This window comes from Rattus rattus, chromosome 17 (assembly GCF_011064425.1).
Source record: "Rattus rattus isolate New Zealand chromosome 17, Rrattus_CSIRO_v1, whole genome shotgun sequence".
Lineage (NCBI taxonomy): Eukaryota > Metazoa > Chordata > Mammalia > Rodentia > Muridae > Rattus > Rattus rattus.
This window is the reverse complement of record NC_046170.1, coordinates 27,071,484-27,099,045: the sequence shown is the minus strand read 5'-3', so window position 1 is coordinate 27,099,045 and position 27,562 is coordinate 27,071,484. Positions and strand designations below refer to the sequence as shown.

Sequence of the window (27,562 nt, the reverse complement as noted above, 5' to 3'; positions counted from 1 at the left end):
CATTGGCTAAATACCAAATAACAATATGATGCTAGAATCAGAAAAGCCCACAGCAAAGCTTAGGAACAAAGTGTCTAATGTCTTCTCCTTGGTGTGAAATGACAAGACACACACACAGGTGTGTGTGTGGATGAAGGAAGAGAAGGAGGGAGAGAGGGAGATTAGAAGAGAAAGGAGAGAGGGAGGGAGAGAGAGAGATAGAGAGAAGAGAGAGAAGAGGAGAGGAGAGAGAGAAGGAGGGAGAGAGAGAAGAGAGAGAGAGAGAGAGAGAGAGAGAGAGAGAGAGAGAGAGAGAGAGAGAGAGAGAGAGAGAGAGAGAGAGAGAAAGCTCCAAGCATTTCTGTGAATTGCTGAAAGCAAGAGCCAAATGTAACAAAGGAATAAAATGTAGTTCACAGTTTATTTAGGTCCTTCTGCCAGATATAAATTTAATAAATCATGATTTCCAAGGCCTTTGTTGGCTCACTGAGTCTTCCCATTGGCAGCTGTAACTTGTAACAGTAACTGGGAAGCTGCATTCTTAGCACAAATATCAACCACTGAGCTAACTCTTCAATAAGAAGACAAATACTTTTTGTAACCAAATCATATATTCAGAACATTGTACTTAACATGGACCTTTAGGGGCAAGGAACAATCAACAATGTAAGAAAACAAACTCCATCGTATTGAGCAGGAATAGGTAGCACAGCACAGCCCTTGTATAAATAACCACACAAGTGATGAGACTGAAGTGGGGGTTTCTACCTCCATCCACTCAAAGCACTACAGTTCAGGTGATGTTCTGTTCTAAACTTAAACATTATAAAACAGAAATTGGTCCCGGTGACTTGGCATTGCCAATCAGCATTTTATAAGGATAAGCTGCGAGTATACAACGAACAGAAGCCACCACACAAGCCAGACTTCTTGCTGCCACTTCATCTACAGCATGGTAGTATCAAACATTTTAATTTGATCTTGGTGAACAAACAGATTTCCTGAGTCACCTACATGATCTCAGAAAATAATTCGGAAAACTCAGAAGTAAATGGTTTTAAACTTTGACTTCTGTTTTCCTAACGTCTGCTAGGTCTGCTCTCTATGACGCTCCAGACAACACTCTGGCATCCACTTTACCTTTTCTTTTTTTTTTTTTTTTGTTTCTTTTTTTCGGAGCTGGGGATCGAACCCAGGGCCTTGCGCTTCCTAGGCAAGCGCTCTACCACTGAGCTAAATCCCCAACCCCACTTTACCTTTTCAAACTGAAGCACTGAATTGTGTGGCTGACTCTTACTGTAACCCGAACTATGTTGGGTGATTTTTCCCTATAGGAACTGGGGGAGAAGGAAGATATCGAGGAAAATACTTTTGGCTTAGAGAATTTATAAAGTAGCTCTGGATATTAAAAGATGGGGAGATGTTATTAAAATTACAAACATGGTTTTTTTAGTGTCTTTATAAATAAAAGGCATAGGATACAGAAAGCCAATTAACAACAACAACAATAATAAAATATTAAATATATAGTGAACGAAGACAGAGTGGCTCATTCTTGTCAAACACCATTTGACACACTGCCTCAAATGAATTTCCGTGCTCTTTAACATCTCACTGAGTGAAAGATCCAGCAAACACACAGTAAGTCGCCTTCAGCTCCCTAGTAACATCGAGGAACTGCCTGATGGAATGGCTACAGATAAACAGGCCATTTACTTCAAAAGGTGCTTAAATACTCAAGAAAGACATAACAAACCCCCCTCACTGTTATCAGACGCCACGTTGTGGTAGAACATCAGACAAACTCACAAATTTACCACAAAAATGTGTGGCAAAAAAGAATAGTTTATATATGTATATATATATATATATAAATTTCTATATTTATGCCAATGTACTCACTTAGTACAAGTAGCAAAATAGTATACCATTTCCTAAATATAAAATATAGCTTTCCAAAAAAATGAAACACACATTAGATATAAACCATCCAAAACTTGAACGATTGAAAACTGTTTTCAAAATTAAATGACCAGAGTAGGTCTCTTTCTGGAAAGTTCCCTTCATATTGGCAAGAAGCCTGTACTACTGAAAACGTAATCCAATGCCTCTCAGAGAGAGAAAGGAAGGGCCAGGGCAGAGGGAGAAGGACAAAGAGAAAGCAAATGACAAGAACCACAGACAAATAACAAAGGAAGAGTCACAAAGGGGGATCTGGCTATATAAACTAAACCAACACCACAGCTCCACACCACATGTGGGGGGGGAGAAAAAAAAAAAAAAAAAAAAGGAAAACTAAGGAAAAAGGCAACAACCATGAGCTGGTAATTTTTAAAAGCTTAGAAAGTAAAAGAATTAAACAGGAAACCAAAACATACCGACATACAGAAGCTGCATACATGACGACCTAATGCTGCATTGACACTTTGCACATGCCAAAGATAGAGGAGACCTAAGCACGTGTCCGGGTGTGGGTGGGAGTGAGAAGCAGGCACCCCATGGGTGGCAGCACACCCAAAACTCTACAGCTAATGCTACAAATGCAAGTTCTGGAGTGTGTAATTTTGCTCTCTGTAGATGTAACACAAGTAAATTCTTCCTGTGAAATCAATGATATGACCCTGTAAAGCCCAAGGCTGTGGAAACCATCAAGTCAGTGACCACTTCAACTGTAAAGCACTGAGGTGACCTGTGAATGGTCACTGCGGCTCAGGGAGAAGTCAGAGTTTGAGAAATGTTTGTCTGTCTTGTCTGTAAAATTAAAATTTGTACTATTTATCATCAAAGCGAGAATTTTGGAGACTTCAGAACAGCACCGTTCATGGAAGAAAAAAGAGAACTGTTTTTTCCCGGGAACCAAATCCCAATAACTCCTGAAGGAGCATTCCTGGCCCTGTGCTGCTGACTGCCAGGTCACTGGGTCAACGAGGCTGCCTTCTCTAATTACTACAGGGTCATAAAGCCAGTAGAATAATAACAAAGCTAAAAAGAAAAAAATGAGAACAACAGTACAGGTGAGGCATATAAGAAGGGAATACTAGCCTAACGCTGGGTAAGAAAACAGACTGAAGTACTGTCAGTTTAAACTGCCGGAGGAGAATATGCGAATGTAACACGTCACACATCACCCCCTTCATTTTCATAGAACAAAATATTTTTATGCAGTTATGGCTAAATCCCTTAGTAGAAATACAGAGAACTAACACCTCTCTGAACAATGAACTCAGTAACACACCAGCTGTACCCAGGCTGTAAGCATGTCATCTGCCTGTGTGTATGAGGAGGAGTCCTCGTATCTGCAGAGTTCTTAATACAGCTTCTTTTCAGTCAATTACTGCTTCAGCTTCTCCATGAAAACTGAAAGAAATTCTTCACTTTGGCCAACAGCCATGTTTTTATTTTACATCAACAAAAGCACAGCCTTAGTCATACTGAACTTTACTTTGTCCTAAGCCACTACTTGACTAAAATAATGCAGGAAGGGAAGTAAGAATGTAAGTAAACATGACAAATATGATTTCCTAATAGCAAGAATAACTGAGAGGCCAGCCTTGCATTTAAAAACAGAGGACAAAAGCAACAACTCTGTCAGCTGGAAAATCACAGACTCTCAGTCATCACTGTTATTAGAAACGAAAAGCACATTGGTGGCAAATCACTGCAACAGGCAGCATGGGTGTATTCTTACACAGGAAATCTATCCATTTACTCAGATGTCGTTCTTCATAATGGTCTAATAATCTTCATGGAGCCACAAGTTCTCAGGACATCTTGGAATCACCATTACTTTCTTCAGGGAATTTCTGAAGAAAAAAAAAATCAGTTATCTCATTAGGGAAAAAAATTTTGTAAAGTGTCTGTCACCATGAATGACTCCAACTGTCCTATGTAGGGGACATCACCATATTCAATCTTCCTCGCTTTTTTGGTGGTGCTGCCTACTGAACCTAGGGCATCGAATATGCTGGGCAAGTACCCAACTGAGATTTAGTTCCAGATTATAAGATTTATTATTTTATAGAATTTTCTCTTTCTTGTTTTCTTTTTCTACTATGATTGGATCTAGGGCCTTATAGGCTACACTGATGTTCTGTCACTCTAAAGGAAAGAAGCTCTCAGCCAGAAGGAATCCCCAGTATTTCCTACCTAACCTAAGCTATCATTCAGAGTGAAAGTCCTTTTTTTTTTTTTTTTTTTTATTAACTTGAGTATTTCTTATGTACATTTCGAAAGTGTTATTCCCTTTCCGGTTTCGGCAAACATCCCCTTCCTCCCCCCGTGAAAGTCCTTTCTTAATTAACTGTAAAGGCTAAACAGTGTTATTAAAATTGAATAAAATTTAGTAATGCTTTTCACTAAGAGACCAAAATGTAATACTTACATATCTCACTAAAAGGAGCCGGTTAAATTGTTCCCTTGGCTTTGCAACGAAACAAGCAAATCGATCTTTTCCATGTTCTGACTGTTGTTCACCGAGGAGGCCAGTGGGGCAGATTCTGGCATTTGCTGAGAAAGAAGTGTTGTCACAGAAGATTGGCCCTCATTTTGTGGTTGGCCCGGCTGATTTATGGCCATCAGCTGCTCTGGCAATGTAGCTGGCCCAGAGGTTAACAGCTGACTACAATCTGAAAAGACAGCGAGATCAGAAACAGCTGATTAGTTAAGATTTCTAAACTAACACTTTTTAGTGGCCAGGAGAAATGTATTACTATGCTGAGCTACATTAATAAAACTAAAGTACTTGACAGTCTAACAAAATGGTTTTCACGGGACAACACTGGAGTCTATCTTGGGATTCCTCTAAACATATACAAAGGTACTACTGAGATTGGGCATGGTAGGGCACACCTTTAATCTCAGCATTGGGAAGTAGAGGAGGTGAACCTTGTCAGTTCAAGGCCAGTTGGTCTACACAGTGAGTTCCAGAACAACCACAACTAAATAGTGAGACCTTACCTCTAAATACATAATACAAATAAAAGTATCACTAATTACTTGACATAACAGATGAAAAATGGGTGTCTAGATCTTTTTTTTTTTTTAAAGATTTTATTTATTTATTATAGATGAGTACACTGTAGCTGTCTTCAGACGTGCCAGAAGACGGCATCAGATCCCATTACAGATGGTTGTGAGCCACCATGTGGTTACTGGGAATTCAACTCAGGACCTCTCTGGAAGAGCAGTCAGTGCTCTTAACAGCTGAGCCATCTCTCCAGCCCCCGGGTGTCTAGATCTTTAGAAACAATTTATTTGGCTAAGTTATTTTCTGTCACTCTTCATTTTCTTTTCAAATTAATGTCATAATTTTGCACATCATTTCATTTAACATCTTAACATCTTTGTGAGGTATAAAACTATCACTTTTTTTTTTTTTTTTTGGTTTCTGTTTCTGAAATAAAGTCTCATGTACCCTAGGCTGGCCTCAAACACACTATGGAGCCACAGATGACTTGAATTCCCGATCCTCCTGCCTATACCTCTCAAGGGCTAGGACTACAGGCATGGACCATTATGACCAGTCTAAAATGATTACTTTTGAAAATATGGAAATTTATGCCTATAAAGGCCTCAGTCTTTAGCTGGTGGAATTCCACTCTGCTTTGAAACTGCTGTGCCTTGTGCTTCCTCATAATGATCTGAATATTTCAACTGAGCACTGAGAAATTTGAGTTCCTTACTATTTTGAATGCCAAATAAGAACATTCCTGAAGTCTGCTGAGATGAGCCAGGAGAATTTTGTAGTTGGTTTATTGTGCCTCCTGTAGTGTTGTGAAATAAAGCAGCCTGTGGCTGGGGTGAAGAAGTGCTTCCTTGGATTCCAGGGATGTTGTTCTGCGGGGAGTAAAGAGGAGACTGCTGCATGTCTGGTTGGTTTATACTGGTTTGTAATGCAGACATGGATGCTGGAGAGAGGAAGAGTGTTACTTGTTGCTCTTGAGAACTAGGTGACCCTTGAACCAACTGGATCTGAGGAGAACTATGGAACAAGGAGGTCTGTGGTGACTCAGATTGCGTAGGACCTGGGTTCTGAAGTGAGGAAACCGTAGGCTGATTCTGAAATTGCATGGGCTGCTGCTCTTGGTTCATTGGGGCCATATTACTTTGCTGGTGAAAAATTGACTGGTTCTGCTGCTCTTGACTAGCCATCGGGTTCTGGTTTGGGCTAAATATCATGTTTGGTGGTGGCTGCTTCTGGGAGGCCATTGTAGCCATGGCATTCTGATTACTAAATAAAATGCTCTGCTGCTGCTGCTGCTGCTGTTGTTGTTGCTGCTGCTGTTGCTGCTGCTGCTGCTCCTGGGATGGAGAGTTACTCTGCATGCCAACTATTGGGCGCTGTGTCTGGAAAATTGGGCCTTGCTGGTTCTGAGGCATTGGATTAGCAGGAAGGGAGCCCAGGGCCACCTGAGGCTGAAATAAACCTTGCTGAGAGGGCTGTGCCTGTTCCTGGGAAAGAAGAGGGGTCTGGATGTGCGAGATTGGAGGCTGCTGTTGAAAAGCAGCTTGCTGCTCAGTGTTTGATGTTGACTGAAGTGGAGAAATTGAGTTCTGTGCTGAAAAAAATGAAATCTGCTCTTCTTGGGCTACTGTGTTAGTTTGAAGATTACTGATGGAACTTTGGGAAAGAAATATGTTGGGTGACTGCTGGTCCTGAGGGACTGAAGAGCCCTGTAATACAGCAATGGTACTCTGCGAGTGAAACATGGAAGGCTGCAGCTGTTCAGAGGATGCTGTGGAAGTCTGACTGTGGACGATGGGATTGGCGTTATGAAACATTGGACCTTGAGTTTCCTGGGAAAGGCTCTGAGCATCAGCAATAGGGTTCTGAGGATGGAAGAGCTGAGTCTGGGAATGAGAGGACTGCTGCAAGAAGTTCCCAGACTGAAGTGACAGCATCTCGCTCCCCTGCTGGAACAAGCTATTCCCTTGTTGCTGGGTACCATTATTCTGAACACTCATTATGTTTTTTGTAGATGAAAAGAGGTTTACTTGAGGTTGGCTGTCCCCACTGTGCTGCATCTGGACCATTGTCTGAAAGACACTGTTCTGAATCTGTTTTGCTTGTGCTCCGGTTTCTTCTCCATCGCCTGAATTTGGCGTCTGAAACATAGTAGAGCCGGGGGTTGCCACCTGCGGTGTGGTGGTGGTGGACGTTTCATTTCCAGAAACCGCAGGGGGAGAAGAGAACAATTCACACTGCATTTGCATGTCCTCGCTGGTAGGCAGGGCACTCATCATGTGAGAAGGCTGCTGGTAAACTGGAGACTGCTGAAGGCTTCCATTTGCTGAAGCAGCTGAAGGAAAGAGTTCTGACTGAATCTGGGCTGCTGCTTGGCAAATGCTCTGCTGCATCTCCATCACCATGGCAGCTGAAGACTCTATCACTTGCTGCTGCTGTTGCTGCTGCTGCTGCTGCTGCTGCTGCTGCTGACTGGACAGTGTGTTTTCAGTCTGCTGATGGACGCTGTCGGCCCTCCCAGGTAGTAAGTTATCTGGTCTGGTGTGAACTGCAGACTCTGTTGAGGAAAACATTCCAGGGCTTACACTATTTTGAATTTGACTGACTTGGAAAATGTCTGCATTCAGCTGTTCTTGAACATTCTCATTACCATCTGGAGTAGAAAACAGAACAGACGATAACTGTTGTTGTGCCTCTAAAACCTGCTGGACCAAGTCAACACTTCCATTGCTGCCGCCAGCAGTGCTGCCTGTAAAACTTCCTGCTTGCAGCTGCTGAATCGTACTCTGGAGCTGGCTTACACTATTTGGCGACGGAAAAATATTTGATGGTATCTGCTGCTGTAACGTCTGTGCTTGTTCTTGTAGTGGGGACTGCTGCTGCTGTGGTGCCTCAGTCAACTGTGACAAGTTAACCACCGAGTCTGACTGCATTGTGTCTCTGGACTGAGCGTCTCTTGTCTGAAACTGTGCCGCCTGCTGCAGCAGTGCATCGCTGCTGGGCAGCTGACTAGAAGCAGAAACCGCTGGAAAAGTCCCTGGCTGTGAGATGTCTTGCGTTTGGATAGTTGTCAGAGTCTCCGGGTTGTATGCCTTGGGCTGAAGCTGCTGCTGATTTTCATTTTCAGGAGATAAGTGAGAAGATGATGGTGATGAAAAGGATGCATTTCCCGCTATGTTAGAAATAGTTTCTAAAGTTTGCTGCGTTGATCCGACTGTCTTTGTAGCCTAAAAAATAAAAAGCCACAAATAATATGTATATATAAATATTAAATAACCACATATATTACTCCAAAAATTATTTCTAAGGACACATGCAGAATAAGTTTTCTACTCTACAATATCAGTAGAAATCAGTGGGGCTGGAGAGATGGCTCAGCTGTTAAGAGCACCAACTGCTCTTCCAGAGGTCCTGAGTTCAATTCCCAGCAACCACATGGTGGTTCACAACCATCTGTGATGGGATCTGATGCCCTCTTCTGGTGTGTCTGGAGACAGCTACAGTGTACTCATATACATAAAATAAATAAATCTTTTTAAAAAAAGTAGCTTCCCTTCCCTCTCTCTTCTCGTGAGAATTGAGCATATCCAATTCTATCAGATCTTACTCTGACTTGTCACTTAAAAAAAATAGAAGTCAGTGTAAGACTGATTCTTTATGACAATGTCTGACTTTCAGTATTGTAAAGATAGTCAAACAAGCAGAATAATCAGTTATTGACATGGTTAGCCAAATTAAAAATAATAAGAGAACATTCATCTGATAGTTTGTGTGTAACCAAGTTCAAGACACTTCCATATTGTGGATCATCAGTGACATTGCAATGGGGAAAACAAGTGAAGAGGAGAATTAAAAAGATGGTAGGGAAGGAACCACAATCAAAATGTTTCTACTTCTGAAAATGCTAAAATTGGTGCTTTAATTAAATCAATTAATTTTTGGGGGCAAGGTCTGTCTCTGTAGCCCACGTTGGCCTTAATCTTACATCTTTGATTCCTCAGTCCCAAAACCAACTTGTAGTCCTTTTATAAATACACCTCATTTCATAAGGATGAATTCCTCCTCTTGCCAAAATGTGACTGAAGTTACTTTGTGAGCAATTTTACTGACCTATAAAGCATTTGCTCTGAAAAGCAAAATTCATTAACCGTATCTGGAATGGAAAAAACAATAAAGGGGAATATAGCAATTTTTCGTATGTGGGATAGATAGAGGGCATTTGTTACAAAACTCACCTGAAAAATTGGGGAAGATCTTTTCTCTGATGTTACTTCCATTGGAGTAACATCTTCAGTCTTAATCATGCTGCTCGATATGAGTGGAGTGATCAGGGCATTAGGAAGGATAGTTACCTTATCTACGTTACATCCAGTCGTTTTCATTGCTACACATATAAAAAAGAAGAGTTGTAAACTGTAAGAAACAATCTATTTACTGAATGCCATGGTTTAAATCTAGTTTGTTTGACGTAGTCTCTACGCAGCCTAGGCGGGCCTTAAACTTGTCATCTTCCTACCTCATCCCCTAAGAGCTCAAAGTATAGGTGTGCTATACCACCGTACCTGGGTTAAATGTCTATTCTGGATAGATTATATCATGATTATAATGCATGATACATTTACTCCTACCCCATTTTTGAGAAACTCTCATGTAGTCCATGCTAGCCTCAAACTAGATATGTAAGATATGTAACCTAGGATGACCTCAAATTTTCAATCCTCCTGTCTTTACTTGGAATTACATGTGTGGGCCACTATGCCTGATATATGCAGACAACTACCGAGCCCAGGGCTTAATGCATCCTACGCAGGCATTCTGCCCACTCTGCTACATCCGTACTCCTACCTAACCTCCCTTTATTGAAGTGTGATTGGCTTGGAGATTCTTGTTATGGACTGAGAAGGCAGGCTTATTTATGTGGTACCACGTTGGGGAATGAAGTCTAGTGTCACCTGCAATCCAGAGGAGAGCTCCACCACTCAAGAAATATCTACAGCTTGTAGGTCAAGTACTAAACCGAATTGGTTCAGCTATCGGCTGTATCCCACAAGCCACATCTAAGTGTCTGGAGCTATACACCAATGCAACAGGGATTATGTCTTAAGAGTATTTAGCACACAGAGATTGGTAATCTCTAAGAGGTTAAATAGGTATAATCCAGCATTCCAACCTTTTGAAGACTGAGATTACTGACATATTTTTCAGCAAGAATTCAAGCACATGGGCTGGAGAGATGGCTCAGCGGTTAAGAGCACCCGACTGCTCTTCCAGAGGTCATGAGTTCAATTCCCAGCAACCACATGGTGGCTCACAACCATCTGATGCCCTCTTCTGGTGTATCTGAAGACAGCTAAAGTGTATTTATATATAATAAATAAAAAAATCTTTAAAAAAAAAAAAAAAAGAATTCAAGCACATATAAAGTAATTTACATTTTTCTCTCTGAACCAATGTTTTACAAACTTGAACGATTATTTAAGGTGGTACATTAAATGTATTTCTAAACCATTTCACTTCCACATTCAAAAGCTATCTATCAACTTACAGTTAGAAGAGCCAATTACTACCTTTCCACTTAGCCCCCATCCTCCCTTTGACTCTTTTTCTTTCTTCTTTTTAACTTTTACTTGAGTTTGCCACTGGTACTTTATGGAGCCAAACTGCTCATGCAGCTAAAGCCTGACTGACGGACAAGTGTGAGGCTCAAATTCTTATTACTGTGAGACTACGGAAAGAAGCACAGACTCCTATGATGGGGTTTTGCTGTTGCACAGCTCATGCTGGTCTCAGACACTGCGTCTTCCTCCCTCAGCCTCCAGGGTGCCAGCATTCCAGTTCACATACCACTGCGCCTAGTGCCTCACCAACTTCAAATGCCATCATTTTCATCTTTATTCAGTTTATTTCCAGATTTCCTTTTGATACCTCTGTTCTCTTTAACAAATATTTATTCATTTTTTAACTTTATTCATATGATGTTCTGCCTGCTAACAGGTAAACACACCATGCAACCATGTAAAGAGAGGGCATTGGATCCCTTGAACACATGATTGTGAGCTGCCATGGGTGGTGGAATGGAACCTGGATCCTCTGCAGGAGCAACAAGTGCTCTTAATCACTAAGCCACCTCTCCGGCCATCTGCACTCTTCGTTGAGATACTCTCATGTTTCCCAGTGTGGCTTAAACTCAAAGCCAAAGACAACTTTGATACTCCTGCCTTTACTCTTCAAACACTGGGATCAACATCACACCTGGTTTCCGCAATGCTAGAGAGCCAACCCAGGGCCTCATGCTGTTAGCAGGCACTTGCTTACTATAAGCCACATTCTCAGCTCAAAATTTTCTTTTGCCTCTGCTTTCTGAGCGATGGGATTAAAGCCGTGTGCTGCCGCCGCCGCCGCCGCCGCCACCGCCGCCACTGCCACCACCATCACTACTACCACCACCACCACCACCACCACTACCACCACCACCAGGCTCAAAACTTTCTCTTTTTTTTTATTCTTTTTTTCGGAGCTGGGGACCGAACCCAGGGCCTGCGCTTGCTAGGCAAGTGCTCTACCACTGAGCTAAATCCCCAACCCCCAAAACTTTCTCTTAATGTGAAGATTTTCCTATTTTCTTTATTGCTGATTTCTTTTTTTTTTCACCCTTCTCCCCTTCCCTTGAGACAGGGCCTATGTAGTTCTGGAACTCACTATTAGACCAGAGTGCCCTCAACCTCACTCAGATCCTCCTTTCTCTACCTTTATTGCTCATTTCTTATTTGATTCCATTGTAAATTGGAAGACATAATTTCCCCCAGCTTCAATAAAATATAACTAGCAACAATAAAAAATTTGTAGTTTTCTGTTCTGTAATTTCTATTTGGTTCTTTTAAAAATATCTCCCCTTCTTTACTAAAATTTTCTATTTTTAATTTCAATTTTCAAGAAATTTAGAATTATCCATTGCATTAATTTCATGGTCTAGCTATTATTTTGTTAGATAGTTCCAACACCTTTCTTAATAATTCATATCAGTTATCTTTTCTCATTCAAACTGTGATTTTTTTCTTGGTTCCTAATTTAAACCTTTTTTTTTTGGAGCTGGGGATCGAACCCAGGGCCTTGCCCTTCCTAGGCAAGCGCTCTACCACTGAGCTAAATCCCCAACCCCTCTTGGTTCCTAATTAACAAATGATTTAAAAAATTATTTCAAGGCCATGTTGGATTTTGTGTTAAGAGATGTAGTTACACTTAAACTACTTTAAGCATGTTTAATGTGCTCATTTTTTTAATTTGCTCAGATTACCTAAGTACACTGTAGTTTCAGTGACGACTTAGTTCTATTTTGGGTTATCTGGTCTGGCTATTCCTAACTACCTGATCTGTGCTTGATAGTGCCTACCTAGTGGAAAGTGCTTCCCTGGGCTGTTGGTGTCTTTGGTGAAGTGAGGAAAGCATTTTTCCTGAATGTTTCTTTGGTATCACAGTGCCAACAGCTTTCTAATCTATCACTGCTGGTGTTATTAGGGTAGAGAATCATCTGCATGGGCTGCCTCTGTTACCTCTAGGTATGTGTGACAAACTGGGATACTCATGTCTAGTTGGTTTTCTGACACTAGGCTGACATTTTTATTTGTGTTTTTAATTGAGGTCTCGTCATAGCCCTGGCTGTCTTGGAACTTACTATGTAGATTAGGCAATTCACAAAGATCCACCTGCCTCTGCCTTACAAGTACTGGCATTAAAAAGTGTGTGCATGGGGGTTGGGGATTTAGCTCAGTGGTAGAGCGCTTGCCTAGGAAGCGCAAGGCCCTGTTGGTCCCCAGCTCGAAAAAAAAAAAAAAAAAAGTGTGCATGGGCTTCCACCCCTGGCTCTGATCAGCTTAGACTGGGCTTTTGTCAGTAGGAGGAGAGCTGTAAGATTCCTAGCTTTGATGCTCTACTTAGGTGGAGTGCTAGGAGCTGCTGGGCTGGGTAAGAGTAAGGAAATACTGAGCCTGCATGCACCATCAGTACAGAGAGGCTGACTTGCTGTTGTGTAGTCCCAATGAGTGATGCATTGGGATCCACTATTGCCATCTCTGGAGGAGACCGACTCATGACTCAAGGAACTGTACCATTATGTAATCTGTATCTTCATAGATAAAGGCATAAAAGCACCATCACCACATACTTCAGCTGTGGACTATAATCTGCCTTACCACACTGTAACAAACCTAAGTCAGTTTGTCACCATCGCTTCTTTTATACTTGGGCTTTTTGAGATAGTCTTAGTATAAAGGATGGATAGGTCCTGAGCTCATGAAATTCCTGTCTCAGACACCACAGTATCAAAACTGTAGGCATGTGTTATCACTCCTAGTCTTCAGTGTTTTGTTGTTTTTTAAATTGGTAGGGAAGTAAATAAATATATCAGATTTAAGAATGGTTAGATCGGGGTTGGGGATTTAGCTCAGTGGTAGAGCGCTCGCCTAGCAAACGCAAGGCCCTGGGTTCAGTTCCCAGTCCAAAAAAAAAAAAAAAAAAAAAAAAAAAAAAAAAAAAAAAAGAATGGTTAGATCCTAACCATTAGGTAATTCTTCGAACACCTACAGTCCATATTTCAGTCTCATGACAAGTACAAACCTTTAAAGAAGGAAGCATCATAATCTCTGCTTCCCTTTTTTTGTATGACTTATTCTCATTACTTTTACGGGATTTGGGCTTTATTTTGTTTGTTTGTTTTTTTCTATTTATATGTTTATCTTGTGTGGGTACCCAAGTGTCATGGTACATGTGATGGTCAACGACTTGTGGGAGCTGGTTCCCTTATTCCACAATTCCCATGTTTGTTTTAGGGATTAAACCCCTGTCATCAGGACTGGTGGCAAGTACCTTATCCACTGAGCCATCTTGAAGGCCCATAAGGGTTAAACTGAAGAAACTGAAGAAAACAAACTCCTCTACTCAAACATATTGTTATTTTGAGATACGGTCTTGCTATGTAGCCCTCGGTGATCCTGAATTCATGGTCCCCTTGCCTCCCAAGTGCTAGGATTACAAGTAAGCACCATAATGTCTGGTCTATTATGGCTTTTTTTTTTTTTTTTAAAGTATACCTATATGCTAGATGAAAGGAAACATCAAGTTGAACAATAAGTCTCTGCATCAGTAAAGTTTTAAATATTTACTTTATAGTTTGGAAAACACCTTGCTAAGTGTCATATTACATCAGAGAAAACAAAGCATTAAGGTTTTGCTAGTAAACACCAAAGAGGACCAAATGAGAACAATCAAATTGATACCTTTCAAGGCTTCTTCAAAAGAGCAAGGTCTTGCTGGACTAGATATCTCCTTTTTCACATTTACACTCAAAGCACCAGCTGCTGATATTAAAAGCAAAAGTCATATATTTTGTTCAATATATTCATCTTGGTAAAATACATATTCTAATACTCTTTAATTGGAATAATTTCTCAGCACATCATTGACTTGTTTATTAGAACCCTAGGTTAATTTTTTATAACCAGCAGACTACCCTCTAAAATATACTCATCTCCAAGTAGATAAAATATATAATCACTTACCAGGACAGAAAACTTTAAGAATCCTTTTAACACATGAATGGAAGACTGACACAAATATCAGACATTTAACACTGAACAGCTACATCAGAGCACTAGCAAGAAAAAAAGGCTATCATTTACCTATATACATTTATTAAAAAGTACCAACTGGAAAACACTTGTTCATATTTAAAGTGAATGAGAACACACATGATGAACATACTAGGTCTATAATATTATGACTATTCTTCCAGTAAAACTTAGAAAAATATTTTTGCTAGCACTAACAGAGAACTGCATAATATAATATAATATAACCTAGTCATATTGAGTAATCTTCCATAACAGCTCTTGACTTAAGGTGCTGAAGAACAGAGGTCATTTCTAAATAATAATGTTAAACTGCAAATGAATAGGTTCTGCTTCAAATGGCCATTGTTTTATTATTGTCATATTTTAAATTTCCTGGATTCCCCCCCACCTTGTTTTTTTGAGACAAGGTTTCCTAAGCCTGGTGGCTCTCAGTCTATGGGTAGGGACCTCCACAGGGGTCATAATAAAATATTCTGTATATCAAATATTTACATTATGATTCATAACAGTAGCAAAATTACAGTTAAGAACTAGCAGCAAAATAATTTTATAGTTTGGGGTCACACAACTTGAGGAAGTGTATTAGAGGGTTGCAGCGTTAGGAATGTCGAGAACGCTGTGACCTAGTCCAAGCAGAAGGTCATAGATTTAGTCAACCTGGCTGGCTAGTCAGCCTCAGAGGTCCTCCTGCCTCCATCTCCCCAGTGCTGTGATTACCACTGTATCTGTGTGAACCACAATGTGTGTGTTGGGAACTGAACCTGGGTTCTCTGCAGGAACAACAAGTGCTCTTAACCACTGAGCTGGCTAGTCTTATGTCAACTTGACACAAAACTAGAGTTACCTAAAAGAAACAAACCTCAATCGAGAAGATGCCTCCGTAAGATCCAGATGTAAAGCATCTTCTTAATTATGATTGATGGGAGAGGGTTCAGCCCAATTGGTTGTCCTGAGTTCTATAAGAGAGCAGGCTGAGCAAGCCAGAGGAAGTGAGCCAGTAAGCAGCATTCATTCTTCCATGGCCTCTGCATCAGCTCCTGCCTCCAGGTTCCTGCCCTGTGTGAGTTCCTGTCCTGACATCCTTTGATGATGAACAGCAATGTGGAAGTGTAAGCCAAATAAGTCCTTTTCTCTCCAACTTGCATTTTGGTCATAAGATTACATTTACTTATTGTTTATGTGCATGCATACACAAGTACAACAGCACATATGTGGGGGTCAAATTGGTTCTCTTCTACCACATGGGACTCAGGAACTGAACTCAGGCTGCTGTGTCTTAACCACACTGAGCAATCTTGCTGAATCTAGCCTGTTACATTTGTTTTGTTATGAAGTGGCCCAGGATGTCCTCAATCTGGTAACCTTAATATATCAGGCTCTTGACTGCTGAGGTGACAAACTGGAATCACTCAGCCTGGCTTTCAGTGTTTTAAGCATTAAAAAAAATTATTAGTGTGGGAGTGAGTAAGCCATGGTCCTCAACTTATTTACTTTGCATTCATAAACATATCCAAGATGGATCTGAGCTGGTTTACTTTTAATGCATTATTTCTCCTAAAAGTATTGAGATGGTTATTTCTAATTGAATAAAAAGACAAAGTTCGGGGCTGGAGAGATGACTTATTAAGAGCATTTCCTGCTCTCACAAAGTACTCACATTCAGTTCCCACCATCTACATGGCCACTCCCAACCTACTGTCTAGAACTCCAATTCCAGGGGACTCCACACCCAGGACAGAAAGCGCTAATGACCTACTTGTAACTGCCTCCCCAGAACTGGGCTCACAAGAGTATGTCTGGCTTTTTATGTGGATTCTGGGAATCAATCAATCCTTGTGAGGCAAGCACTTTCCTGCCTGAGCTATCTCCTCAGTTCTGCCCTCTTTTTTTTTTTTTTTTTTTTTTTGGTGCAGGAGCTTTCTTTCTTAATCACTTTTCCTCACCTTCTGTTTCACTGGGTTCTGAAGTATGTGGGGATCACATTATCAATAAACTGCAGAAGTAGAACTGCTAATTCTGAACTAGTCCTCACGTTAGACAAACTGAACCAATAACAGCTACAGCAGAGACTGAGCCTCCTGGCAATGCAACAAGCCAACAATGTTCATTTCCAAAGCGTTCTTCCCATTTTGTCAGAGCTTTGTTAATTCTGCAGGTAACTAAACAAAATAGGCAAATAACTCAGCAGTCACATTTTGCCTAAATAAATAAACTTTAAACATTTCAGTTGCTTTTGTGGTGTATTTCTAAATCACTAAATGCTTAAAATTATATTTAAAACATTTATCATTTCTGGGCAATGGTGGCACACATCTTTAATCCCAGCACTAAGGAGGCAGAGGCAATCAGATCTGAGTTTGAGGCTAGCCTGGTCTAAAGAGCAAGTTCCAGGACAGCTACATCTATACAGAGAAACCTTGTCTCAAAAACAAACAAACAAAGGGGGGGCACCAAAAATTTATCATCAGTCTGATAGTTTTATGTTATCATTTATCACTGCAATTATGTTATCATTTATCACTGCAACTTCCTCTTTTTTACCTGTTTCACAATGTCTACTAGGACCAGAGGTATACAGTCAGTGGTCAAGCATGTGGCTAGCATACACAAAGCCCTGGAATCAATCCCAACATGATGACAGGGTGTTGGAGGACAGCCCCACAAACCAGCCAAACTTTAGCAGTTTTCCAGTTTTGAGTTTCACCTTCCCGCATTTAAAAGGCACTCAGTAACAGTGATAATCACTAGAGAGTGACCTGGGCTAACTCTGGAGCATCAGAGCTTAAGCACTCACAGCTCTCTTATGAGAGAACAAGTGGAAATGATTCTCAGAGTAACAGTAGTATTTGGTAGCTGTCTTTTTATAAAGTATTACTCATCTCCAAATTAATAGGAATTTATGTTTTGGCTGTCTGGACTTCAAATTTTTTCAAAGAAATAGAATTTAATTACTCACTTTAGTTCAGAATTGTGCATTTTGACATACCTGGATCTGGAGTGTAAGTAAATGGCTGAACATCATGAGATCTTCCAGCATTGGTCACAACATATATTCCCACTGATACAGGCAAAGTTATATGTTGGTCATGATATGGAGGAACTTTCACGATAAGATGGTTCTAATCAAGGAAAAGTGTAAGAATCAGAAAGGAAGTCAATATTTAAGCCAAAAAATTTTAAGTAAATTTCCTGTTATCTGTATAATTTAGAAGTTTGATTAGAAAACAATACATTAGATTTTTTGAGTCAGTCTTGCTATGGAGCTCAGACCTGCCTCAATCTCCAGCTTTTCCTGCTTCATGCTACTCTCAGGCCGGGATTAGGTGTGGGTCACTACACCAAACAGAAAAGGATGCTTTAAAGCTCAGGTTGACACATGCATGCCATTCATCTCAGCATGCCTGTCGTTCATGGTAAAGCCCCAATGCTCACAACAGTCCACAAGGTTCCTGCTGAGCCAACCTCATCCATTCCCACTCTCACCATGGTCCTTTTAATTACTAACCTCAGCTTTATCTCAGCTGTTCTGTCCAACTATAGTATTTTCATCTTCCCAGATGGCAAGTTCCTTACCCATGCCCAGCTCTCATAAATAAATGCCGCCTTCTCAGAAGTCTTCCATTCCCTGTCCACTCTTTTAAAGTACTATTCTTCTTCAACTGGTCACATTTATTTTCATAACAGTACTTTTTAACCACTTGAAATTACTGACAGCTTTTTTTTTCTCTCTTGAACAACAAAAATAGAAGCTCCACAAAGATCTAGGCTGTCTATCCCACAATCTGTCAAGATAATAGTACCATACACAAATGTATTCAGATGTCATCTGTGAATTCTTACCAACTGGGCCTCAAAGTCTTACTCCTGCTTCAACCTCTAAATGCTGGGTTTTACAGGTGTGTGTGTGTGTGTGTGTGTGTGTGTGTGTGTGTGTGTGTGTGTGTGTGTGTGCGCGCGCGCGCGCGCGCGCGCCACCATGCCCAACTCCAAAGTTTTGTTTATTCCAACACCTTTTCCTCTCTGTAATATTTCACTTCTGTTTTCCATTTATTATGAGCTCTAGGTCAGTTCTCAAAATGCACTTAACTCATTCCTCTCTCTTTGAAAAAAATAAAATTTAAATATGAACAAAACCACAGAACCAATGACCTATCATGCTATGATTTAGTTTGTTTATAAACTCATTTGCAAACAAAATGTCCAAGTCTGGGCTGAGATGGCTCACTAGGTAAAAATGCTTGCTGAAAAAGCCTGATTTAATGTGATCCTGGAACCTATATAAAGGTGGAAGGAGAACTGACTACACAGAGTTGTCCTCTGACTGCCACTGCACACATACACCACACCCATCTATACCCTATACAGTAAACAAACAAATCCAACCCTCTAAGGACAATCTAGCATCGCACTTGTCACATAAACCTGATGACTTGAATTTGATTCCTGGATCACATGGTGAAGAACAGAGTCAAGAGTTCATAAATCTGACATGATTTACATACTACATGTCATGTATGCCTACACATACACATAATATATAATAGTAAATTTAAACTTTTTTACTATTTAATTATTCATCATTATCTTTTAAATATATTATTTATAAGTATAACATTATAAATTTAATTTTTAATTATTATTTAATTATTGGACTAAAGATGGACATAGTTCAATTGGTAGTATGCTTGGTTAGCATGCATGAATCCCTGGGTTTAATCCTCAGTATTGTAGAAACCAGGTTAATGATACATGTTTGTGATCCCAGCACTTGGGAAGCAGAGGCAGAAATTCACGGTCATCCTCGGCTGTATAGCAAGTTTGCAACCAGCCTAGACTACATCAGACCTTACATCAAAAGAAAAGAAAGGACATGGGGGTAGGTAACATCCTATTCCTCAGAAGAATAGACAAATGGATATAAGGGAAGGAAGGGGATATGGAAAGGACGATAAGGGGAAGAGAAGACTAAAATAAAGAGAGATTAAAGCACGTTCACAGCACACAAAAGTAATAAGGCTTCAATCGGTAGTGAAAACAGGTACATAAGAAGTAAATTAAAACTACGGGTTGCTTAAGGACCCCAAAAGAACAGAGTTGAGATCAGAGTTCCTTTCCCCCTCAGCGAGAATGGAGTAAGCTGGCAGCCTTCGATGGGCATCTTCACAAGCTTGGTACTGGGGTCTGACTGACAACAGTGCTCTAGAGGCCATGACTGCTCTCATGCATTATTTGAAGAAATAAATAAAGTCTCAGGACTGGAAGGAATCTCAAATAACTGAGCTAAGTTATCTGAACAAAAATGAATTAACTGCTGAGTAAACAACAAAATTATTAAAAAGTTTAAATTGTACCTGATGGAACAATTCCATGTCAATTTCAGCTTCTGATTTCCAAGAGTTTTCATCTGATAGAAATAAAAACAGTGACTTATACATTTTTTTAACTTTTTCATTTTGTAGTTATGACTCTATTTTTATTACAAATGAAACATGGAACACTCTCTACCACTTATATGCCTACTTACCAGAAACATTTTCCTGGAAAATAACTTTAGTTCCTTTCAGAAAGTTCTTCCCAATTAAAAACACTTCTTCCTCTCCTTTCACTGAACAGCTATGCAAGCTTTTCTTTAAGATCTCAGGAACTCCTGCTGGCTGAGCTGTGGATATACACATGTAAGTTTTCCATAGAAGAGCCACCAACCCCTTAATTCTTATCTGAAAACAACTTGTAATCATGAGTCCACTTTTATGAGTTGTTTTTGTAGATCATTAATTTTTGTTTTATCACTAAATTTTATTTATTTTAGATCACCTCTCTCTGTGAGTATGTGGGTATGTACACACACCACAGTGGGTGGGTGGTCACAGAACAAACTGTGGGAGTCAGTTCTTCACTTCCACTATGTGGGTCCAGAGTATAAAACTCAAATTGTCAGGTTTAATTCCCAGCACCCACACAGCAGTTCACATGCATTGTGCTGTACAACCACAACTTTAACAAGAAATGTAACATGCCATTCTTTACAAAGTTTCTCCTCGTTTTACTTTAGTGTTCCAACATGGTAGAGATGCTTGGAAACCTTAGAGCTTGGCAACTCACTTCTAGCATTCTATTTAAATGACTTACTTGGGGGACATTGCTTGGAAACCAATCCAGGCCACTTTAAGTGTTACAATTTCCAGGTCAAATTACATAAAGTATTTTTAAAATTGCATTAAGGTTTATTTATTCAGTATATGTGCATTACGCCTGTGGGAGTCAGTTCCCTCTGCCATGTGGGTTCCAAGGATCCAACTCAGATCATCAGGTTTGGCAAAGAGTGCTTTAATTTTGTGAGCCATCTCGACAGCCCTCGAATTACTTAAATGTTTTTAAAATGTAATTGTATGTGTTTTGCTTGAATGTGTATCTGTGTACTACATGTTTGCAGTGACCATGGAGATGGAATAGGGCATCAGATTCCCCAGAACTGGGATTACAGACAGTCGGAAGCTGCCCTGTGGGTGCTAGGAATCAAATTTAGGTCCTCTAGAAGATCAACCAGTGTTCTTAACCTATGAGACATCTCTCCAGCCCTTAAATTACTTTTAAAATCAGTGTATGATAATAGGAAACTATAAATAGCTAGTATCTTTCCAATGTATTTTAATATCTTTATATTCTGAGATAGATTTCCAGTAGCCCAGACTGTCCTTAACCTCACCATGTAGCTAAGGATGAAGTGCACTCCTGATCCTTTTACCTCCCAAGATCACTTTTAGTTTTGCCTAAAAAATAACACAACTAATTTTTGTTAGTTTTTTCTGAGACAGATTTTGTCTTTCAGAGTAGGCTGGCCTACACTCATGGCAGTTTTCTTATTTCTACTCCTAGTCTCTACAAGTATAGTTTGTGCCAGTACTCCCAGCTTACTACAACTTTATTTTTGGTCAAAGAGACCGAGATTTGCTCTTTTCCCCAGCCTAGACTTTGACGCCTGGGTTCACATTATCTCCATGTCTTAGCATTCCAAGTGGCTAGGAGCATAAGTGCTTGCCACTCGTGCTGCCTTCGTGCAGCTTTTAAAATACTTCAACTTAAACATGACTACGTAACCCGAAGTATAACATTAAACTTTACAGATATCTGAAAAATTGACATGATAAACTTAACTCTTCATATAGCTAGCATCTTCATATTTTCTTACTTACTGCATAAAATTGGGGAAGAAGGTGTCTGCAATGTCAGAGTAGAGCCATCTTTCCTCGTGATATTAACTCGAAAAACCAATCTGGCACGCGTGCTCTTTTTCTTAGAACCAGCAATTCCAATTCTGGCCTCAACATCAGCATTCCTCAGCTTCAGTATTCCTACGCAGTCCACCCTAAAACAGAAAAAATATACCAGTGGTACTGTTGTACAAACAGTAGAATAATGATTTCTGCCCCGAAACAGGGATTGTATGGTCTTGTTCTGGAACTTGTTCTGTACACCATGCTGCTTCAAACAGAGATCCACCCACCTCTGCTTCCTGAGTACTGGGATTAAAGGCCATCACCTGGCAATGGTCAACATTTTATGACAAGTTTCTTTTTTAAAAAGGCTGACTCTTGGGGTTGGGGATTTAGCTCAGTGGTAGAGCGCTTGCCTAGCAAGTGCAAGGCCCTAGGTTCGGTCCCCAGCTCCGAAAAAAAAAAAAAAAAAGGCTGACTCTTGGCCAGACATTGGTGGTGCACACCTTTAATCTCAGTACTCAGGAGGCAGAGGCAGGTTGATCTCTGTGAGTTCAAGTCCACCAGTGAGTTCCAGGATAGTCAGGGCTGTTACACACAGAAATCCTGTCTCAAAAAAAAAAAAAAAAAAAAAAAAAAAAAAAAAAAAGGGCTGGTTCTTATTAATTCTTTAAATATGTAATAGTCTTAAGGTTCCAAACTCCCAAATTACCAAAGAATAAATTTTAAATATTCAAAGCCCCTAATCTTGTTAATTTTCTGTTTAGGATACAAAAAAATCAGTAAGCAAAATTATTTTTAAAATATGAACACAGTAATGGCCTATGATATAAATATAAGAATAAGACTTATTCTGTGCTTTTAAAAAATATTTATTTTTGATAGGCATGGTGTTGCATGCCTTTAATCCTAGCACTCAGGAGGCAAAGGCATGAGGATCTGAATTTTGAGGCTAACCTGATCAACATAGTGAGTTCCAGGACACCCCAGTTACATAGTAAGACTGTCTTGAAAAAAAAAAAAGGACATACTATATGTATTTATCATATATTAATTAACTAGTTAATTGATTAATTTTACGTGTATATTTTCTTGCACGTGTGTCGGTGCACCACATGTGTATCTGGTGTCCCTGGACCTAGAGAAGGGCATCAGATCTCTTGGAACTAGAGTTAAAGCCAACTGTAAGCTGCCACGTAGATGCTGGGAGCTAAAACCTTTGTCTTCTGGGACAGTCACAAGCGCTCTTAACTGATACACTATCTCTCTAGCCCCTGTTCTGTATTCTGGTGCCTAAAAAAAAAAAAAGACTTTCTTCATGCAGCTAATTCAGGTATTAAACAAGAATGAAGGGGTGGAGAGATGGCTCAGCAGTTAAGAGCACTGGTTGCTCTTACAGAGGGCCTTGGCTCGGTTTCTAGCACCTGCATGAATGCTCACAACTGTCTATAACTCTAGTTCCAGAGGATGTGATGCCCTCTTCTAACCTCTGTGGGCACCAGGCATGCAAGAGGTGCACAGACATACAGGCAAAACTTCTATACACATATAGCAAAATGTTTTAAAAAGGGGTTGGGGATTTAGCTCAGTGGTAGAGTGCTTGCTAGGTTCCTAAAAAAAAAAGAAAAAAAATGTTTAAAAAAAAACCAGAATGGGTTATGCTTTATTTTTTTTAATTTTTTTTATTTTTTATTTTTTTATGTTTTTCGGAGCTGGGGACCGAACCCAGGGCCTTGCGCTTGCTAGGCAAGTGCTCTACCGCTGAGCTAAATCCCCAACCCATGCTTTATTTTTTTTAAATTAACAACTAGCTCCTGCATTAGAATATTAGATAGGTATTAAAAAGTATTAACAGCTAATGAACTTGTAAAACATTCCTAAATTAACTAAAAAGCAGATTACAAAATAATTAATATCTCAATTTGTCAAAAACAAAACCGAACAAAAACCTGGAAAGATAAACATTAAAATGGTAGTTTGCTGGTTATGACAGTGCACACCACCTTTAATCCCAACACTCAGAAGGTAGAGGCAGAAAGATCTCTGTGAGTTCAAGGCTGCAGTCTACACAGAGAAACCCAGGATAGCCAGAACGACAGAGAGACCCTGACTGTCTGTCTGTCTGTCTATGTGTCTTCTTCCTTCCTTCCTTCCTTCCTTTTTTCTTTCCTTCCTTCCTTCCTTCCTTCCTTTCTTCCTTCCTTCCTTCCTTCCTTCCTTCCTTCCTTGAAAGCCTGTTTCAAAACAAACAAACAAATATAATGGCTATTATTTGTAGAATTTTTAAAACATCATTTATTCATCCATTGTTGGGGGCATGTAGAGCAAGGTATGTGTGGGGCTCAGAAGAAAACTTTTTGTGACTCAGTACTCTCCTACCATTCGGGTCCTAGTATCAAAACCAGGTCATCAGGCTTGGTGGCAGGTGCCTTTACTCTCTGAGCCATCTCTCTAGCCTCAGGTCAAATTTTGAAGGGTATATTTTTTCTGTTTTCTTTTAGAAACAGGGTCCCAAACTTATTATATAGTCAAGTATAACCTTTAACTTCTGGCTCTCTTGTCTCCACCTCAGGATGCTTGGGCTATAGACATGCACCATCATACATAGGTCATACAGTACTGGGGTCCAACCTAGGGCTTTACTCATCCTAGACAAGTACTATACCAACCAAACTATACCCCAGGTCCTCAACTATGTAATTTTTATTTTTAGTACTATATTAAAAATTTCAATAAGTCAGTCTTGATGTTAGCTTCCAAAAAAGCCAGCATTTTCTTTGGCCTTCATTTCCCTGCCTTGGGAATTATTTATTTATTTATTAGATTTATTTATTTATTATATATAAGTACACTCTATATACCTGTCCTCAGACACACCAGAAGAGGGCATCAGATCTCATTACAGATGGTATTGAGCCACCATGTGGCTGCTGGGATTTGAACTCAGGACCTCTGGAAGAGCAGTCAGTGCTCTTAACCACTAGCCGTCTCTCCAGCCCCTTGGGAATTCTTTAGGAAAGCAAATCATGAATACAACTTAGTCCATCACCATTCTGGAAGAACACCTTTTGACGTTTTGGAGTGATTCTAGCCCTTAATAGCTGAGCCATCTCTATCGTCCTGTAGGAACCTTTATAAAAGATGTTCTATTTAAAACATTTAATAAGGCCCTCAAAAAAAAAAAAAAAAAAAAACCTGTAGTGGTGGTGCACACCGTTAATCCCAGCACTCAGAAGGCAGGGGCAGGTCTAGCCTAGTCTACAGAGTGAGTTACAGGACAGCTAGGACTATACAGAGAAACCTTGTCTCCAAAACAAAACAAAATTACCATATGCACGCACACACAAACACACACAGCTCTAAAAAATTTCTATTTTCTAGAACTAGAAATATTTTCATGATTATCATAAATGTATAATATAATAAAGTTCAGAGGCTAAGAGCACTTGCTGCTTGGCTGGGTTCCTAGCAGCTATACAGCTTGGTTATTCTAGTTCCAGGAGACCAGATATCTTCCTCTTTTCTCTAAGGGCAATTGCACACACATAATACACAGAAACCCACGTAGGATACCCACATACACATAAGTAAAATAAATCTATTTTAAAATTTGCCAAGAGTCAGGTGTGGTGATGCACATCTTAAATCCCAGGACTCAGAAAGGCAGAGTGTGGTCCAGTGGTCTACACAGTAGTTCCAGGACAGCCAGGGCAATGTAGAAAGAGCCTATCTATAAAAAACAAAAACAAAACCCAAAACGAAACAAATAAGCAAACAACCTCCCCCCAAAACAACAAAAACTCAATAAACAAATAAATATAAATAAATGAAATATAAAATGTTGCCAGGCACAGTGGCCCACATCTTTAACTCTAGCATTCAGGTGGCAGGGCTCTGTGAATTGGAGGCCAGCCTGGTCTACACAGAGGGTCCTAGGCTGGTCAGAGTAACAGATAAAATACTGTCTCAAAAAGGGGGTGGGGTGGAGTGGAGAGATGGCTCAGTGATTAACAGGCTGGCTGTTCTTCCAGAGGTCCTGAGATCTGGTGCCCTCTTCTGGCCTGCAGGCATTTATGCAGGCAGAACGCTGTATACACAGTACTTACATCTTAAATAAACAAGAAGGGGTAGGTTATTAAGCACTTACGCCAGCGTCATGTTGCTGCTAGGGTCGAGGCCAACCTCTATCACAGTGGTGCCTTCGATGTCCACTTCTTTGCATGGAGTTGTGTTTCGCCCGGTCACTCTGCAGGCCTGATAGAATCCGTGTGGCTTTACTCGACCAGAGTCATTGCCCACAAACACCTGCAACACCACTGGCTCATTATGACCTTCCAGCTGGAAACAGATGACACGCACCATAGACACTAGTCAGCCAGGCCGGTATTCTACCCACGCCACACACCTAGGCCAAACACTTTCGTATGAAGAAAAACAAGTCAGGTAGGTGCGTGGCATGCACCCCTAACCACAGCAGAGACGGGTAGATCTGTGAGTTCCAGGACAATATGGTCCTGTCTCGAAAAACAAGCCAGCAAGCAAACAACCAACCCTAAGAAATGAAAAAGGAGTGGGGGCTTGGGGAGCACTGCAGAGATGGCTTAGTTAAAGGCTAGGCTTACAACAAAAATTAAAGAAAAACTTCACAGAAAACTACTGTATTAGTTCTACAATAACTACATTTTAATTAATTTAGATGTTCTAATGCTAAACTGTCACATAACCTGTTTGTTTAGGGATTGGGAATGGACACACGATTGCCCAGACAGTATACAGATTACTCAGGGTCTGCTACCACCACTGGATTGTTAATGGCGACATCTTCAGCATCAACGAGAATATATGATACATTTTACAACTTAAGCGGTTTGAGGAAAAAGTATGCAGCTATACTGATGATGGGAAAATGGAGTTCAAAGACTGGATCATTAATCCAGGGCCAGAACATCATCTATGGTCAGAAGTGCTTGCTTAAAGTAAGATATGTGATATTATGGACCTCCAACAAAACTCTCATAAATAAATGACGGTTCATATTCAGAATAATATTTATAAGAGAAAATGTTTTTAATTTTGATCTTGATATATATCTTACAATAAATGCATATTCAGTTGTTGACAAAGGATGCAAGAAAAAAATTACAAAAAAGTCACATCTTTTCTATCCCATTATATTAGCATATTTGTGCAGTAATTATGGTAATCAGGCAAATAATTAAAGAAATAAGAAAGTGTATATCCATTGTGGCCTCCTTCTACAAATGGATTATGTTATAGTTTAGCAGAGAACATGTAAAGTTTTAATGGAAATGTAGTTACTACAGAACTAGTTGGCAGTACCAAGACCCGTCTCAGCACTTAAAGGGGACCAAGTGTCTGCTGAGTGAATGAACAAATGAACTGTTGAGGGCTGTCATTTCATTCCCTATCATAGTCAGGCAATCAATCAATAATATAGGTTAATGTTTAAGTACTTAAACCAAGCAGAGCTTAAAGGCAGGTAATCAGATTAAAAATATTGACTAAACTATAAAAATATCCAGCTAAATATATGTAAAACAAAACTTGAATTTCTCTCTCGCCTGTTACTTGAGTCTGTTACTGGACTTGAGGGATTGGTTGCAGATGGATTAGTGTGGTAAGATGGGGACAAATGCTCAAAGACACATTTCCCAATCAATAATGATTTCATTCAAGTATGAAATGAATGGCAGTTCATGTTTGCTTATTTTTTCTATTTTCAAATAATACTCTTTATAATAAAAGTACCAAGTGATAAA

At 40.0% G+C, this 27,562-nt stretch overlaps 1 protein-coding gene across 1 annotated transcript in view; it reads right to left on the bottom strand.

The window, feature by feature from the left end:
- Positions 1-381: 381 nt before the first annotated feature.
- Nfat5 (nuclear factor of activated T cells 5) overlaps positions 382-27,562 on the bottom strand; it is an 81,187-nt gene continuing 54,006 nt past the window's right edge. The window contains exons 6-16 of the mRNA XM_032888079.1: positions 25,930-26,120; positions 21,762-21,934; positions 20,093-20,227; positions 19,920-19,972; positions 17,555-17,687; positions 14,215-14,295; positions 9,178-9,326; positions 5,661-8,169; positions 4,361-4,604; positions 1,236-3,782; positions 382-1,119 (exon numbers count right to left, since the gene is read on the bottom strand). Of these exons, the coding sequence (XP_032743970.1) occupies positions 4,369-4,604; positions 5,661-8,169; positions 9,178-9,326; positions 14,215-14,295; positions 17,555-17,687; positions 19,920-19,972; positions 20,093-20,227; positions 21,762-21,934; positions 25,930-26,120 (3,660 nt within the window). The 3' untranslated portion in view covers positions 382-1,119; positions 1,236-3,782; positions 4,361-4,368. The remainder of the gene's footprint in view (positions 1,120-1,235; positions 3,783-4,360; positions 4,605-5,660; positions 8,170-9,177; positions 9,327-14,214; positions 14,296-17,554; positions 17,688-19,919; positions 19,973-20,092; positions 20,228-21,761; positions 21,935-25,929; positions 26,121-27,562) is intronic.